This window comes from Microchirus variegatus (genome assembly GCF_963457635.1).
Source record: "Microchirus variegatus genome assembly, chromosome: 2".
NCBI lineage: Eukaryota > Metazoa > Chordata > Actinopteri > Pleuronectiformes > Soleidae > Microchirus > Microchirus variegatus.
In genome coordinates this window covers 40893720-40912191 of record NC_139803.1, presented here as the reverse complement: position 1 = coordinate 40912191, position 18472 = coordinate 40893720, and the positions used below count along the sequence as shown (strand labels likewise).

The window sequence follows — 18472 nt, the reverse complement described above, 5'->3', positions numbered from 1 at the left end:
AATAAGTGATAATTGCACCTATTTTGTTTGGCTAACGGAAAGTTAGCCGTAAAACTCTGAAGCAATGCTAGCATATTTGTGAGGCTGTTACATCACAGCTGTGCTTCTAGATAAATGCTAACGTGCAAAGCCAACAGTGTTGTGCTAAAGGTGTTTTTCCACACTATTTGTACTTACCTCGACTCCACCCTTCGCACCTGCAGATACGTCTGCTGAGTCACCGTCTCCTTTCGCCAATGTTTTCACCCTCACATGAGTCATGAATCGGCACTTTGTGAACTCTTCATCCCGCCAAAACGTTGATAACAATTTTATGAACCCTGTCCCGGGGACACACCGGTCTGTGTCTGGACAAGAAGACAAAACAGACTCAGGAAAACAAAAGTGAAATCTGGTTGAAGTGTTTTTCAGTGTCTGAGTTTTTTCCCCCCTCCCTTTATTTGACATCGAATGAGGACAAACATAAAGCTGTAGTACGTAACTCACTGAGGGAGCGTTTGTGTGTATACAGCAGCAGCAACTGGTGTTCTCGAGCAGCAGAATTCACTTCTGAAACTTTCTTTTGGGTTTTCAGTCGTACTCCAACACCTGTTTGCAGCCATCTTGTTTTACAGTGTCGCTCAGATCACTTCCTGTGTGCAGCGCGGGAATGTTGCCGGGGGAAACACATGATGTAAACACAGCTACACAGGGAGACACAGAAAGTCAAGACGACCAAAGTGCTTTACAGCAACGTAAAAAAGCTATAAAACATAAACAAAAAAAAAAAAAAAGAAGTAAACAGTAAAATAGCGACATAATAAAATAGTAAAATTAGTGCTTGGGCGCTAGCTTAACGCACGTTAACGCATGACGCGTTTCGATGACGATTTACCGGAAAAAGACGTGTGTGACGTCACGTTTACGTGCCCAGAAGCAGAGTCCAGGCACCGTTTACCAGTTAGCGCCGTTAGCACGCCTACAGTGGAACTGGAGTGGACTGTTTATGAAAGGAAAAGAGCAGCACTACAAATAACCAGCGTACCTGTGTACTGCGTATGTGTGCCTCGTATGTTATTCATTTTAACAATCAGGAGTCACGTAAACATGACGTCAGGAGCGTCTTTTTCCGGTCAGTCATGGAAACGCCAAGTCGTACGTTAACGCTGACACCGTTAGCAGTGCCCAGCGCTAAAAAAAAGTATTTTTCCAGTCAGTTGTCATGGAACTGCGCCGTGTTAGCATGCGTTAGCGTTGATGCGCTTAACCGCCGTTATCATGTTAGCACTAAGTAAAATGCTAAAAAACTACATAGGAGAAAGCGCCGCGTGAACTAATTTGACAGAAGTTTGAATATACAAGGCATTTTGTTCATGCAAAAACGGCGTACTGCAGTTTTAAACTCAAATAGTAACTGTTTGCATGTGAGACTTTTTGTGTTTTAGCAAACATCCACAGCCACACACACACACACACACACACACACACACACACAGTGATTCACTCCTTCAGAGCACGATGACAAACACGACTTCAACCTCAATCACCTTTCCTCTGCTGCCGCTGCCGTTTCCCATCAGCCCCTGAAAAATGAAGTTCTCTGTCCTCCGGGGAGCGCTGTGAGGACAAGTCAAGGCTTGACCCTGAGCACATTTCTTTTTTTTTTTCCATCAGCTTCACAGCTGGAGTTCTCTTTCTCTTCTGGTACGAGTACGAGCCTTAAAATAGGAACACAAGTAAAGAGAAAGAGAGAGAAAAACGATGGGTTTTATTTGAAATAAGAGGTGCACACATCCTGTTTATCCGCGCTCCTGGTCGTAGGGTATGTGCTAACACAGCACTGCCCATAACCCACCAACCTTTGTTCACATGTGCACAGAGTCGTGGAAAAACTGTGTAGGCTGAAGTTCAGAAAGGACCATTTGTGTGTGTTTTTTAAAGTCTTAGTCATTTTTCCCATGTTGCACTTAACTGAGGAGGAACCCTCTGTGGGTGGGTTTCTATCAAAGCCTTTAGAGCTTTTACTAAAATGGACATAGTGTTCTGGTGAAGCCATGGAAGGACGATGGAAGTAGCACTTAGCCACCAGGGGGCGACTGGGTATGAGTCTACTTTACAGTTGATTTATTACGTCAGTAGAACATGATGTCCACTTGAATAATTATGTTCCCTTTTAGAGGGAAATTGGACGTGTGATTGACAGCTGGTGTCTGCACTACACTCTTTTTGGCTCCAGGTAGAACCTGGGACCCTTTTGGAGGGTTCCACCAAGAACCCTTTTAAAACCCTTTATTCAGGAGAGGGGTTTTAAAGGGTTCTCTGGATCCCTTGAAAAACCCTTTCAGAAGCAAATGGTTCCAGGTAGAACCTCAGCCCTTGTAGAAGAACCCTTTTGGAACCCTTATTTCTAAGAGTGTAATTGCCCCAGCATGGTTCCCATAAAAAGAAGGAAAAAAAATATATTTTTTGTAACTTTTAAACCATGATATAATCATCTGCACATGAAAAAAAACATTATTTTCGAAGTGTCGTAAAACCATTTTGACCGGAAACTGAAGTTTTGTAAATCGCTCACTCCCTGCACCAAACCCAATTGAGAAAATCACCGATTTAACATCACAGCACACGGACGTCTTTAATCCACTGCTGCCTCCATCAGTCCGTTCAAAAGTGCTATATTATAACTTGCATGTTTGAAATCTTTGATTCTGCTTCACATAAGTGACACATAGTTACCACACGAGGCAGCAGTAGGTCAAAAGTTGCCGTTTCCCCATGAGCTAAAATAGCTGATTTTCTCAATGGAATTTGGTATAGGAGAGTAAGCAGTGGAAAAAGAGTAATCTAATATATTTTCCTCATACAACTACACATTTATTTGACAATGATGTCATGATGAAACACATATGTTCTGAATTAAGTACGTTCAGAGGTATGTTGGGTTTTTGACTCACCCTTGGCGTCGCTTCTGGCTCCATTTCACGCCCGTTTTTTGGGGGGGTTTTCTTTCGACGACGGCTATTAATAGAAAGTGGACATTTCCAAACGGTGAGTTGTTCCATTAATAGAATCCTCGTGTGGTTCAGAGGCGCAGGAAGCTGATGTGGGCCTGGGGTTTGGGATGATTACTAACAGGAAGCAACTCATGGAAAATGAAAGTTACACATAGGAGGGGGAAAAAAAATGTCATTGTGAGTGTGTTTTCTATTTAAACAACAATAAAACATGTCCTATAGACGGCACATTACAACACTGGAGATAAGCGTTAGCATGTGCAGCTCGTTTTGAGCATCTTTATTAGGTACAGAGGGAACCTAATAAAATGTGTGGTTTTCTGCTGCTGTAGCTCTTTATTTATAGCTCATAAAAAAAATTAACATAACTTTTCTAACTCTACATAATATGAACCAATGAGATGAGAATAGCGTATAAACATCGCATTCCAGGGAACTGTTCACGTCGGAATTTTCCCAAGTATTCCCCCCCTGAGGCAGAGGTTTCAATTCAACTGGAACGCGGCGTAATTAACACGTAATTACACACACAGGCGGAAACGCTACGAGCATGACGTGTACGACTGATGTAACGCGAAACAATTAAGACAGAAATGTAACATGACGGTAAAAAAAAGGAGGAGAGTCAGACATTCCAGGTGTGGAAATTCTCACGTAGGAAGTCAGGAATTCCGACTTCAACTGGAACGCACCACAAACGCCAAGTCATCGCTGGTGAGCTAACACACTTAGCATTAGCCGTTTGGTTCAGAAAATGTAAAAAAAAAAAAAAAGTTGAAACCTGGAAATGACGATGTTCTCGAACGTCTTGTTTTGTCCATAAACCAAAAAAGATTCAGTTTGAATGATTTCTTTGTTTATGTGGAGCAAAGAAACGAAGAAAATATTCACATTTAAGGAGCTAAAACGATCAGAAACAAGGTTTAAATCCAGTTTTTTGGATATATTTTACAGCTTCAACTAATGACGGTTTTATCCACTAATAGTTTGGTTGTTTGGGCCAAAAACTGTCAGAAAATAGTGAGATAGTGCTCTTAAAGGGAGAGTTTATGCATTTTACAGACAAAAAGAAGGAAAACACCTTCTGTTTTCCGTTATAAAACAAGACTCTGTACAAAGTTTGACCATCGAAACCAAACGCGGTAAAACGGCGTCCGTGTCTAAAGCGGCAGGTGCAGAGAGTAATGTGAGCACGCCCAGCGGCGCACAGGTTTGCCCACCCTGCCGATCACGGGCAGTTTGTGGGCGTAGGCGCGCGGCGGGACGGCCGCCGCGGGCGGCGTCGGGGCGAAGGTGGTCTGGAACGGGCGTCGGCCTTGGCTGCGCCGGCCCATTTGGCGACCGCCGATGAGGAAGGTGAACGCCGTCGGGCCGGTCTGAGGCGCGACGGTGAAGCGAGGCTTGGGGAAGACGTCGCGCGACGGGGCCGCCGAGCGCTGACCGGCGCGCGACGAGGAGGATCGGGAGCGCTGCACCGAGGAGGAGGAGGTGGAGGTGGAGGAGGTGGAAGAGCGAGTCAGCGACCTGAGGAGAGAGACGTCAGGGTCAGTGAGGAGGAACTAGGAACAATGATTTTCTCTATTAATCAAGTACTTGTTGAACTAGAGGGGTGATAGTCGACGACTACTAATGCTCCGCGCTGAGTCCGTGCGCCCGTCCAAGTGCAGCTGTGACCTTGGAAAGTAAGTCAAGGTCACCGATCTTCAAAACTTGTTCAAGATACTTGTAAGAGGCATCCACAGTGCCAGTTTGGCATCAATATGTCGAATATGTGTCACGTTATCGCGTTGACAAGGTTGAAAAGTGCTGGTTTTTGGCTATTTTTCAAGTTTCAGGTGCAGCTGTGACCTTGGAAAGTAGGTCAAGGTCACCCATCTTCGAACTTGTCCAAGATACTTGTAAGAGGCATGGACAGTGCCAGTTTGACATCAATCAATATGTCGAATATTTGTCAAGTTGTCATGTTGACAAGCTCGTAAAGTGCCGTTTACACATTTCTCACATTTCCCTGCAAAAAAAACGTGTAAAAATTCACGAAAAAAAAATCAAAAAAAGAAAAAAACGCCTGGAGATATTCACCCACTAAACAATCCTGCAAAATGTGAAGGATGTACGCGCACAGGAAGGTATTCATTTTAGTCCGGATGGACGGACGGACGGAACGGTGCGAACGCTACCGTGAAAAGATGTTCAAACGTCTTTATTTTTTACCACAAATCCAAATTAATCAGTTTCATTTTACCTCGCTGATCCAGTCGCCGCCAGACTGGGCGGCGCCGGATCCGTCCGCGGACTCCCGTCGTGCCTGGGGCTGATGTTCAGGTTGGCCGTCAGCTGCGGCATCTTGCGGGCGGTGTCGGAGTTGGAGGCGGAGCCAGGGGGCTCCTTCCTGGCGTGACTGAGCTGCGAGGGGGCGCACGGCGCGTAGCCGACGAGCCCCGGGCCGGTGCTGAAGCGCACGGCGAGGCTGTCTCCGAAGAAGGAGTAAAGCTCCTTGTACATGGCGGGCAGGGGCACGGGCGTCCACTCCTCCCATGGACAGCCGGCCCCGCCCGCCTGCAGGTGGCTGGCGATGCCGAGCGTGGCCTCGGACAGAGGCTCTGGAGGAGGGCTGAGTCCAGGGGAGCTCACTCTGTGACCCATAGCGCCCGCCGCAGAGCCCGGGTGAGCGCTGGAGGCGCCCTCTGCAGGCTGGGACAGGGACAGAGCCTTCATCTTCAGCAGGCGCTCCACTGCCACCTACAGGACAGAGAGGGAAAAATGACTACAGCGGCAACAGTTCATCGACTATCCAGTTTCTTTAATGTGTATTTATTTTTCATTTATTTGCTCCTCTATGACAGCAAATGTGAAGATTACTATACCAGGATTTTAAATTTGAGGCTGACTTTAAAACTCTAAATCCTGACTTTATTCTCAGAATCCAGACTTTAAAACTCAGAATCCTGACTTTAAAACTCTGAATTCTGACTTTATTCTCAGAATCCTGACTTTAAAACTCAGAATCCTGACTTTAAAAATCTGAATTCTGACTTTATTCTCAGAATCCTGACTTTATTCCCAGAATCCTGACTTTAGAACTCTGAATTCTGACTTTATTCCCAGAATCCTGACTTTAAATCTCTGAATCCTGACTTTAAATCTCTGAATCCTGACTTTGAAAATCTGAATTCTGACTTTGAAAATCTGAATTCTGACTTTAAAACTCTGAATTCTGACTTTATTCCCAGAATCCTGACTTTAAAACTCTGAATTCTGACTTTAAAACTCTGAATTCTGACTTTATTTTCAGAATCCTGACTTTGAAAATCTGAATCCTGACTTTAAAAATCAGAATTCTGAAATTAAAACTCTGAATTCTGACTTTATTCTCAGAATCCTGACTTTAAAACTCAGAATCCTGACTTTAAAACTCTGAATTGTGACTTTAAAACTTTGAATTCTAACTTTAAACTCAGAATTCTGACTTTATTCTCAGAGTTTAAAGTCAGAAGTCAAATATTTTTTTCCTGCGTGGCCCTAATCCTCTGCCTGAGATACTGTATGAGCTGCATCACGTTCACTGGCCTCTGCTGCCACCCACTGGCCCTATTTTGCAGTGCACATTAGATGACATTTACATCCTAAGACAAAGTCTGAACAATTGATGGACAACTAACCAAAACAAAAGTCACATTTCCGGCTCCTAAATCTTATAAAAGGTCAACATAAAAAGTAGCAGAGTAGTCAATAGATGTCTGTAACTGACCAGAATGGCTCCGTAGACCTTGTGTCCGTCAGCTTTGACCTGAGCGTTGGAGACGGAGTAATCGTCCAGCACGGCCTGGAGGTTTGCCCAGTAGGCAGGAAGGTGAGGGAAGAGAACTCTCTCTACAGCCTGCAGATACAAACACACACACAGATTAATGAAAGTATTGAGGAAATTGGACATAAAAAAAGTGCTGCTGTAGACGTACTTTCCATCCCAGAGCATGAAGCCCCACCACGGCTCCATAGTGGGAGCACAGTGGTCTCACTGGATCTGACAGAACCTTCTGCAGAGACAGCAGGATCTGATGGTAGAGTCCGCTCACCAGGTCACCGTGAGTCCTGCAGGGCGGGGAAGAAAATACACGTTAGCAAACATGCTAGCGGGAGCATGATCTGTATTGTTTATCATAACGGTGCGGTGTGTGACGTCGTCACCAGAAGATGTGGCTGAGGAGCAGCGCGGCGTAGTCTCTCAGGGTCCAGTGGTCGTTGAGCGGGTTGATGGACGCGGCCAGCGGCTCCAGGATGCAGTACATGACGCTGGACACCAGGCTGCGCACGTACGAGCCCAGGTACAGGTACGGGTTCTGCACCAGGCTCTTCACCATGTGGAGGAGCCGGTTCAGCTGCTCCAAGTCATGACTCACTGACTTCACCTGGACAGAAAGAGACACACGGGATTAACGGAGAAGAAATGAGATTAAAGTGATTTAGATTAAGGATTAATCCTTAATTTAGATTAAGGATTACGGTTCAAGGAAGTTTTCTTTTTTTACTACTAGTACTACTGCTGCTGCTGCTACTACTGCTACTATTTATACTACTACTACTGCTGCTGCTGCACTACTGCTACTTCTACTACTGCTGCTACTTCTACTACTACTGCTGCTGTTACTACCACTGCTGCTACTATTTATACTACTACCACTTCTACTAGGACTACTACTGCTGCTGCTACTTCTTCTATTGTATATATATATATATATATATACTCTAAGAATATATATATACTAAGAATATATATTCTACTATTTATACTACTACAACTACTTCTTCTGCTACTACTTCTACTACAACTGCTACTATTTATACAACTACTGCTGCTACTATTTATACTACTACTACTACTATGACTACTACTGCTGCTACAACTACTACTATGACTACTACTGCTGCTGCTACTACTTTTACTACTACTACTACTACTACTACTACTGCTGCAACTGCTACTACTACTACTACTACTGCTACTTCTATGACTGCTGCTACTATCTACACTACTACTACTACTTCTACTATGACTACTACTACTGCTGCTACTACTTTTACTACTACTACGACTACTACTACTTTTACTACGACTACTATTACTACTGCTACAACTTATACTACTACTACTACTACTTCGACCAGTATTTTCACTGCTACAACTGCAACTTCTACTACAACTACGAGGAGCAGGTGTGAAGAACACACATTAATCATCACAGCTGATAATAACAGCAAAGGGTCGAGTAGCAGGCATCAGTGAGCAAAGAAGGACGAGTGCATGAGTGAATGTGGAGCACGTACTCCACTGATGACGTAAACAAAGTACGGCAGTAAGGCGGCGATCTTGGAGTTGGACTGAAGGTCGAGCAGAGCCACCTGAAACATGTCAGAGACGAGAACACAGTGTTTACGTTGTACTGAGAGTCAGTGTGTGTGTGTGTGTGTGTGTGTGTGTGTGTGTGTGTGTGTGTGTGTGTGTGTGTGTGTGTGCAGCAGCAGTTTTACCTTCATGAGGTGAGGATCCTCACCCAGGATGGCGCGCGTGATCTGCTGATAGTATTTTAAGAGGTCGTCTGACAGAGACTGCACCGCAGTGGGAACTGAGGGACAGTCAAAGGTCAAAACAGTCAGAGGAATTGATTTATGGAATGAATAAAGCATTAGTATAGACACCGTCCATTAACTTTAACATTAAATGATCAAATTATTTAAGCTGACCAGAGCAGATTAGAGACTCACCAGTTCCCTGAGGCTCCAGGTTGCCCTTCCCATCCAGGTACGACACGTTCACTGATATGAAAATAGAAAAGAAATTACCTTCAAGACATAAACAACGTGGATTTTCTGTAGTCCGTCCCGGTTTCTTACCTCGTACCATGGTCTCAGCGCAGCCTTTGGGGATGTTTGTGGCCAGCGCCAACTCCACCAGGTTGACGTCGCGGTCCTCGACAAAGAAAAGCTCTCCTTCTTTGACCGAACGGAAAGGCAGAGCGTCCTGGGCTCCGTAGCCACAAACGGCCTGGTGAACGCACACACACACAGTATTTATATAAATGACTTTAATTTTAGGAAACATCACGGTGACTTTAAGGCGCTTCGGACTCCTGACCTCCACGTTGCTCCAGTGCAGAGCTCTGTTGAAGTCTGCTACTGTCAGCTTCCTCCTCTTGGCGTGTCTCATGAACTGTGAACTGCTCTGTGTGACACAAAGACAACGGGCCGATTGTTATCGATCATCCTCGCCGATAAATCCTGCTTCTAGATTTTTTACACTGACCTGCGTCGCCTCCCTCAGGCGATAACACACGTCCTCGGCGAGCAGCGCGGCCACGTCGTCGCCCAGCTCCACGCCCGAACTCTCCGCCATGAACTTGACAGACTCTCGGGAAATCTCGGCAAAGCGGCGCTCTTCGCGGTCCGCCATGATTCACAGCGAGGACTCGCACACTGGCGAGGGGGAGGGAAAAGAAAAATGACACACTCGCATTAACTATCATAAATCCAGACACTTCACATTCTCTTGGTGCAGAACAACACACTTTGTACAAATACTGACTAACACGGATGGATTGGACCAGAAAAAGAAAAACCCCTGACCTAAAATTAAATTAGAAGACATGTAAACATGAAGTAAATGCTTTTCTAAAAATGGGAAACTCACAGTTTCTCACCTTAATCTTTGGACATTTGATGATATGATGAATACATATTTGGTATTTTTGATAATTGCTTGTAAAAATATATTTATATTTAATTGTATGGTTTGTTATGGAGGGGATTACCTACTCTCTCCACCACAAGAAAACAGTATTTATCAAGTTATGGACGAATATGTGAATCCTTTGAGGTCAGATTTTGTAGCGGTGTAAAACAACTGATAATGAAATCCTCCAGCTATTTAATTGAGTTCAATTTTATATCTTTTTTTTTATTTTTTGTATTATTATTATTATTATTTTAACTACCTCTCCTGGAGATACAGCACTGAAAATATAGTTTCTTGTTCTAATGGGGACTTACGCCCTCTCCCAATTTGTTTTTCAGCGAAGATATTATTAAAACCGAATCAGTTAAGTGAATCACCTCCATGCCGAATTCACCCCAACACTCTCTGTGTTCACATAGCGCAATAACGTCTAATGTGCACGTAATATTTTAGCGACAGAAAACCGATAAATCTTCAATTACAACATTTTCCTATGGACATTTGGGCTCCCCTGTTCGCATGCTAGCTAAATTAAATGTGGGCTCTTTCTGTGACCTAAATACACATTCAAAACAATAATTAATCATAACTAACTTAACTGTTCATTGTAGTCTCTGTGTGTGTGTTTGGTTTCGTTGTTTATATTTAAGATAAACTAGGAGCTAACTTGCTAGCTACAAGCCCACAAACGAGAATCACAGCTAACACACCGCTGTCTACAACCCACAGAGATGACGCCATTTAATATATTTTTCGTTGTTTTTTACCTTGTTAAAGTGAACTTCTGGCGGTTGAATATCACTGAAGTAAGTCTAAGGGAAAGTTTCCATGAGCGTCGCTGCTCCCGACACCAGGTGCAACCACAACAGTGTCAAGCTAGCAAACAAGGCAGCCGCTACACAACACGCAAAGCTAACTTAGCGTTTTGTTTTGTTTTAAACGCGTATACATGACGTAAATACACATAAGCAACGCGTATGTGCAGCAAACTAAAGACGTGATTGTTGAAAAAAAGTGAAATGTTTGATTTAAACCCAGTCAAAGAGCTGTGTGATCATCATCCTGCTACAGCTCCTCCAACTTTGTCTCATCACAACAGTTCAACGGTGCATTACTGCCACCTGCTGGACCGGAGGGTGAAGCACTACAGCGGTACAGGAAAAATATCAATAAAAACATAATTTTTTTAGTTCAGTGAAGTATTTAAAATGTTTGTTTTTATGCAGCGTCTAAAAACCTAAGTAAACTGTCATTATGTAGTATATTCTATTCCGAAAACCCTCAAATATTCCACATATTTAGTAAATTCTCAGTATTAAAAAAAAAAATTCTATTCGAAACAGTTTTGTAAAGATACTTAAAGCTGGGACTCAAAGTATAATTCAATTAAAGCCAATTATAGTCATAAAGGCAAATAGTAAAGATATTAATACAAACTGAAAATTAAATCTCGACATAATCCATAGCTAAACAGATTATAAAGTCATTTCTTTGGCTGATTTAAAACCCAAAGATACTTAATTGTTCCTGCCTTGCTTAGTTTTATTGTAGATTTACAGGTTATATGATCAAGCCACAACTGTATTTTACACATAGCATTTTAATAAATTCCAGAGTTTGTACTACAAAAGGATATGGAATAGAATGCGTTTATAATTCCTAAATTGAACTTCAAAAAAAAAAAAACCACATTAAAGGTACTGAAAGTGAAGAAAAAGGCAAAAACAAGTGTTTGTTTAGATTAAAATAGTTTTATTCACACAGCTGAGGTCATACATTTGATTTAATAGGTTCATTAATAAAGTATGTACAATAGTTTAAAAAATATTACTCATAGTTGAACCCGTTGACCAATAGGTCCAGAACCATTCCATACAACAGAACAGTTCAAGGCCTGCTTGACCTGCTAAACATACACTCCAGTCCACTGCAATTGAAAAATATAATAATGGGGAAGGAAGGGGTTAAAAAATTCAAGTAAGTAAAAAAAAAATATTTGTTGTGTTCAGTGCTTGTTGTTCCATCTCCATGATCCTCCAGTTAGACGGCCCGGTTATCCCAGATCTCTTGGGCTTTGCTGGTCTCCAGCTGCTGCAGGTGAAGAGCCAGCGGCAGCAGCAGGTCGCTCAGGTGCTGGCTGGAGAAGGTGAAGGCGTTGTGGGCGGTGGCTTCTGCGGGCGGCGTGACGAGGGGAGGAGTCGACGGCGGAGAGGAGGAGGTGGAAGAGCCCAGGACGGACGACGGAGAAGGTAAACCCGAGCTGCCCAGAGATTGCGGCGTGTACAGGGAGCCTCCCAGGCCGTGGTCGGCCATCTTCATCTTGCTGGGGAGGCCGTGCTGGAAGCGGCAGCGCGTGCCGTACAGGCAGAAGCCGAAGGCGCTGAAGGTGCGGCACAGGGCACCGCGAGGCTTCCACTCCTTGGCGTGCGCTTGGGGTCGAGGGGTCACGGGCGAGGCGGGCTTCTCGGCGACGACGTCGGGAGACTCTGCGCCGCTGCCGCCGGCGTCGTCACCGTCGCTAGCTTCAATGTGCAGGAAGTTGCAGCGAGTGCCAAAGGGACAGACGCCGAAGGAGCGGTAGGTGCGGCAGGGGACGTTCCTGCGGCGGCGTGCGGTGGGCCGCTGCTCGGTGGCGTTGTGCACGAACAGGCAGCGGCTGCCGTAGAAGCAGTAGCCGGTCGTGTGGTAGCTGCGGCAGAGCTCCGTCTTGTACTTGGGGTGGCGGAAGGGGACGTGGAGCTCCTGGAGGCCGTGGGCGAACTGGCAGCGCTCGGCGTACTTGCAGACGCCCGTGGACGAGTAGCTGGTGCAGAGCTCGGTCTTGTAGCGGGTGGAGCAGACGTAGGGGATGAGGGCAGGCGAGGAGCACTCTACCAGGGGGAGCAGGGCCTTGGCCAGCGAGAGGCCCGCTCCGTCGCCCTCTCCGTCGAGGTCCTCGCTGGACAGAAGGTTGTCCACCAGCTTCTCGTCCTGGCAGGAAGGCAGGAACAGGTCGTCGCTGCTGGTCTGGAAGAAGAAGACGAAGAAGAGTTCATGGTTAAGTTTGAGATGAATGTGCGACGATACAACCCTAATAGACAAATGGTTCTTGGACGTCTATCCATGCTAACTTCAACGGGTGCTCCTCAAAGTCAAGGTGCAAGTAACAGGGTCTCTGCAGGGTTCAACAAGTCAAATTTAAGACTTTTTAACAACCATAATAATACAATAAAGACACACTTCAAATCTACACTAGCAAAAAAGTACAAAAGACATGAAGGAAAATTGGAGCTACAAATCGTTGAACTTGCAATTCAGCTTAGCTGTGGGCTTTCATTAAGTTTTCTCTGCCGCTATGCTAGGCTGTAGCGCACCCCGGCGCGCGCACAGCACACTAGGTAGCGGTGCGCAATAAATTCTCACCGGGCAGCACAGGTGGCCTACTTTAGTTCCGCGTTGTAGTTATGCTAGCATCCTCAAAAATAGAACCCTAACCCATACCTAAGCCTAACCCATTTAAAAAAAAAAAAAAAAAAGTAACGTTAATAGATTTTTAAGACCTTTCAATACAGTATTAAAGACATTTTAAGGCCTTAAATTCAAATTACTGGATTTAAGACTTTTTAAAGACCCTGCAGATACCCTGAAGTAATTTGTAGATCTCTTTTTATAATCCACTATGAAAAAGTATCTGGTTTATGGACAACAGATGAAAACCTAAAGACTGTCAGATAACTTCATTACAAATACTAAGTACAATTGAGTATTAATTTGTTTCGGGTTTTGGAAGTTCCTCAGACCGGTATAATGTTTGAAAGACATTCAGGCATTTGACCTTCCACAGTCAATAACTCAAGTAAAAAGCAGTAAAACTACCAAAAAACCCCAAGTACTTTCCACCAGGAACCCAACAATACCTTACTAAACCGTTCCATGAACAGTTTTTAACCGTTTCTAGTCGACTCACCTCAAACATGGCTGCAGACTGGTAAGTTAGCGGTGGTTCCCGGGGTTGAAAGCAGACTTCAGACCGGTCCAAAGCGCAGAGAAGAGCCGCTCACTTTCAGTCTTAAACCCGCGGTGTTTGGTTCGGAGTGTTGTTGGAGAACCGGCTGCGTGGACCTGAAACACTGCTGCTCTGCTCCGAATAGACGAGCGAACGAGACTTTTATCCGCGTTTCACTTTCAAAAAGTGCGCAGCGTTTAACGAGGATCAGGTGCGCGCGAGCGATACGTCACACGGAGGAGGAGGAGGAGGGAGGTGGAGGGGGCGTGTCCGTAATCACGTCCAGGTGAGGTGAGGCAAACGAGATTATAATAATACAACGGGATTTGTGGTTTTTGTAGTTTTTTTTTTCTTGATGTTCTTCACAAAGAAAAGTAAGAATAGATGTTTATTGTCACATTGTACTATGAAATTCTTACTTTGCAAATCTCCCTTGTCGCAAAAAAAGTAAAAAATAAAAATATATATAACTTAACGCAGTGTCAAAACATATAATTTAAAAAAGTAGCATTTAATAATAAGTTAGAATGTACAGACTAAAAATATAAATTTATGTTTAATAGTGATCTTAAACTAAACGTGTATTGTTTAATGTGTAATCTGATGGTTTATATTTGGATTTATTTTATTCCTCCAGTCAGTATTATATGGTAGTTATTATATAGAAAGTCATAATTATGAGATAGTATCTCATAATTTCGACTTTCTATCTCATAATTTTGACTTTTTATCTCATAATTTCAACTTTCTATCTCAAAATTTCGACTTTTTATCTCATAATTTCGACTTTCTATCTCATAATTTCAACTTTTTATCTCAAAATTTTGACTTTTTATCTCATAATTTCGACTTTTTATCTCATAATTTCGACTTTTTATCTCATAATTTCGACTTTCTATCTCATAATTTCAACTTTCTATCTCATAATTTCGACTTTTTATCTCATAGATGTGACTTTTTTTATCTCATAATTAAGATTTTTTATCTCATTATTTTGACTTTTTATCTCATAATTATGATATTCATCTCATAATTTCGACTTTTTATCTGATAATTTTGATTTTTTATCTCATAATTTCGACTTTTTTTCTCATAAGTATGATTTTTTATCTCATAATTTTGACTTTATAACTTATAATTTCAACTTGGTATCTGGCTATTTTTTGCCCCCCAAAGTGGCGGAAACGGGCTTCCATATTATTATACTTATATGTATATATTATGGTGCGTTCCAGTCTTGTATAAAGTACCTTAAAGGGATATTTGAGTAAAAGTACAAGTATCTTACCAAACAAGGACTTTGGTAGAAGTTAAAATCACTTTCTTTTATAATATTACGTAAGTAAAAGTCTAAAAGCATACGAGATTTACTATACTTAAGTATCAAAAGTTTTTTTCGGACACATTACTACTGCGTCATTTAACATATCCAGTGTGTAGGTATTGGCAATATCTGAGGTTGAGACTGCCAATTGTAATTAATATTAAATATAGTAATTGTAAAAATATGAATTTGTCGTGCTACGTAGCTCTCGTTCAAGAGTTCATGGTTCACGTAAACTAGTACCAAACCTGTGCGTCCAAATGAGGCTACTTAGATAAAAAGTTAATTCATTACCCAGTCGTGTTTAGCTAACAGATAAAGTCAAGAAGCCGTTATCTGACCACAAAGAAAAAAAAAATCTTTATTTCTTTTCTTATCAAGATACATTAAAGGATACAGAGACATTGGAATAAAAAACACTTGAGAAAAAACTTTCAATTGTAGCATGTTCGTCTCTCCATACAAAAAATCACAAACCCCGCCCCCCCGGTCCCTTTTCAACGCCGTCCCCGCCCACCCCCCGCCTGACTCCGCCCCCCCTCCCACCACCACCCCTCTATGAAGGAGAGCAATGTTTCACATGTACAGTAGCCTATTAGAGCCATCTCCACAATAATGGAGAAGAATTACACATTTTAGATGTAAAAAAAAAAAGGTTCCGATACGCCACTTTTCTTTACACAGATTAGTATTTGCTACAAAGTCAACACTTCACTTTCATTTCTTTTTTGTTTTGTTGTTGTTTTCATTTGAGGAAATATTACAAAGCCCACATTGGGACCAGACTTGCTTATAAAACCAGTGTCACCTCAAAGGGAAAAAAAAAGGGGGACACAAAGTAATTATAATTATCCAATTAAGAACTTACTTTTTCAGTACTTACCCTTTCATAATGGTACAGACATAATGGGGGGGGGGCAAAATAAACGCTAAAAAATGCTAATGAACAAGTCCAGATTCTGTTCGAAACCCAATCCCAACCTGACACGTCTGCCTCGCATCATCAAACATCTACAGAAAATGATCAATTTCAATCTCAGATTTATTACGCGATTTTAACGGATTTTTGAGGTGTGGTTGTACGAGGTCGAACCACCTGACGAGAACATGGCTGCCGGCGTGGACGCGAGGCGAATTTCAGCCACTTAGCGAACGATAAATCTACGAAGAACGCGTCCGACCGCGTAAGATTGCGTCACTTTCACCAAACTCCATGGAGAAAACCATCCGTTTTACATCACGGCAAACGGGCGTTGTTGCGCCACCTGCTGCCGCCATCGCTAAACACACGTGATATTTTGTGACACCGGTGTTCGTGTGAAGTCCTTTGTGAAGATGAATCCGAGTGATAAAAACTAACAAAAATAAAAAGCAACAGAGCAGCAGAGGCTGCGTCTCCGCGAGCTAAAAACGACGATTTTCTCTATGGGGTTTGGTGCATAAAAAAAACGTGAACTTCCGTTTTCCAGTCAGAAAAGTCTGCCAAATAGTGAGATAAAGTGGTTATGACGCACTAGGATGGGCTCCTGTGTGAGAACCTCATACAACCACACTGAAACTAGCTTTTTAATTGTTTTTGTGATGCATTTTGGCCCTCACTGTCTTTTGTACACTTACATATTCCTTTCTTCTTTTTTTAAAAACACCATCGTCAAGTGACCAGTAACAAAATTGCGAGAAACGCTCCAGGTTAGCGGTGGACGTCGACCTTTAGCCCCCACACACACACACACACGCACACAGACACACACTGTATGGCTTTGCTCAGCAGATTCATAACACAGTACCTTAAAGCCACACGTGTCCCTCTCGACATGGCAAAGTCGCACAGTAACTCAAATCCACGCTGAACCCGCGATCGCTTGAATGTCGTTTTAACACGATAAGATCATTCCCTGCAGACACACGTGTGATTAATTAATCCAGGTTCGGGCACGAAACCGAGCCGGAATCGCAGGACCTCTTGGACTTTTCTCGTCTACAGAAGCCTGGTGGTTGAACAGGAGGAGGTCACGCAGGTTTCACTGCATCGTTATGGATCAATTATTCAAAAAAAAAAAAAAAAAAAGAACGATCTGAGAGATAGAACAACCTCCTCTGGGCTGTCCCGTCACAGGAGGTTCTCACCAATCACAGGACAGTTCAGAGAGCGAGAGATCGGCGCCTCCTATTGGCTGTTCTACTACAACTACTCTGCGCACGACTTCCTTCAGAGGAAAGATTGCTGCTCCAGCACCAACAACAACAAATCTCCAAACTCAAAGAAACCTAAAGGAAAAATAATAACTAGCGGTGGGCAACGGCGGTTAATGGCGTCAACGTTAACGCGCGCTAAACACACGACGCCGTAATGTTTACGAGACTCCCGATTGTTAAAATGAGTCTCGGAAGTAACGCTAAACTTTAAAAACAGAGGCTCACATACGCAGTACACAGGTACGCTGGTTATTTGTAGCGCTGCTTTTTTTTTTCGTTTAATAAACAGACCGCTCCAGTTCGACTGAAGGCGCGCTAAAGGAGCTAACACAGCTAATGGAGCTAACTGCTAAACGGTGCATGGACTTCCGGTGTCACGGCACGTAAACGCGACTTCGTGCGCGTCTTTTTCCAGTCTGTCGTCGTGCGTTAGCGCGCGTCGACCTAGTGCCCACCTCTAATAATAACTGATTCTAAATGAGAGATGGACGACAAACGCAACTATCGACTTTCACACGGAGAAAAATCGCCACGACACTGAAGCTTAGCGCGACTGAAGCTTCTCCTGACTAGGGCTGTCACTTTTTAAATCCAAAATTCTAAAGAAAAAAAAAAACAAAAAAAACATTTGAGTTCAAAATATCAAAAATATACAGCCTAGAAGTGCATCACGCCATTTTTCACATAGCTACCGCAGGGTCCAGCAGAGGGCGCCCGCGAGTACAGCTTGGCATAAGATCCATTTTTTTGAACGCCCTCTTGGCTCGTCGGGAGAAATAAGTCGACGGTTATTTTTGTTGGGAAAAAAAAAATTGAGCTAGCTTAGCCGTTAGCTCCACCTGAGTGAGGCGCCAACAGACGAGCCCGCTCAATGAGAATAATAAATAATAACAATGACGTTTTTGTTGACCTTCAAAGGACTTGGAATAAGAAGAAAACAGTAAGTGACAGCCCGACTCGGAGCGCTAACGCGTCCGCCTCAACCTCGACAGTGAAAATGGCCGACAGCCTGTCGGGATTAAAATCTACAACTCAACAAATCAACACATTCTCCCTCCTCACATAATCCCGCCCCTCCCTCCCTCCCTCCCTCCCCTTCCCGCCCCTTTAACGATGCACATATTTACACAAAGATCGCGACATTGGAGGGAAAACAAAAAAAACAGTGTGCTTCATCACCATTGTTTCAGAATGAGAAATATTTTTGATTTAAATTACACATTTAAAAACAGGCGGCTTGTTATTTA

The 18472-nt window shown here is 43.3% G+C and overlaps 2 protein-coding genes across 2 annotated transcripts; both read right to left on the bottom strand.

Moving 5' to 3' along the window:
* Nucleotides 1–4051: 4051 nt before the first annotated feature.
* Nucleotides 4052–9438, bottom strand: taf6l (TAF6-like RNA polymerase II, p300/CBP-associated factor (PCAF)-associated factor; the record flags this gene model as incomplete). Its single annotated transcript, XM_083910216.1, has 11 exons — nucleotides 4052–4517; nucleotides 5236–5732; nucleotides 6742–6870; nucleotides 6950–7082; nucleotides 7179–7399; nucleotides 8316–8390; nucleotides 8520–8614; nucleotides 8754–8804; nucleotides 8883–9033; nucleotides 9124–9210; nucleotides 9292–9438. 11 exons carry the CDS (start codon nucleotides 9436–9438, stop codon nucleotides 4154–4156), a joined length of 1950 nt encoding a protein of 649 aa, XP_083766342.1. The 3' UTR covers nucleotides 4052–4153.
* Nucleotides 9439–11760: 2322 nt separating this feature from the next.
* Nucleotides 11761–13675, bottom strand: cth1 (cysteine three histidine 1; the record flags this gene model as incomplete). The annotated part of the gene is made up of 2 exons (XM_083907279.1): nucleotides 11761–12726; nucleotides 13667–13675. 2 exons carry the CDS (start codon nucleotides 13673–13675, stop codon nucleotides 11761–11763), a joined length of 975 nt encoding a protein of 324 aa, XP_083763405.1.
* Nucleotides 13676–18472: the final 4797 nt, after the last annotated feature.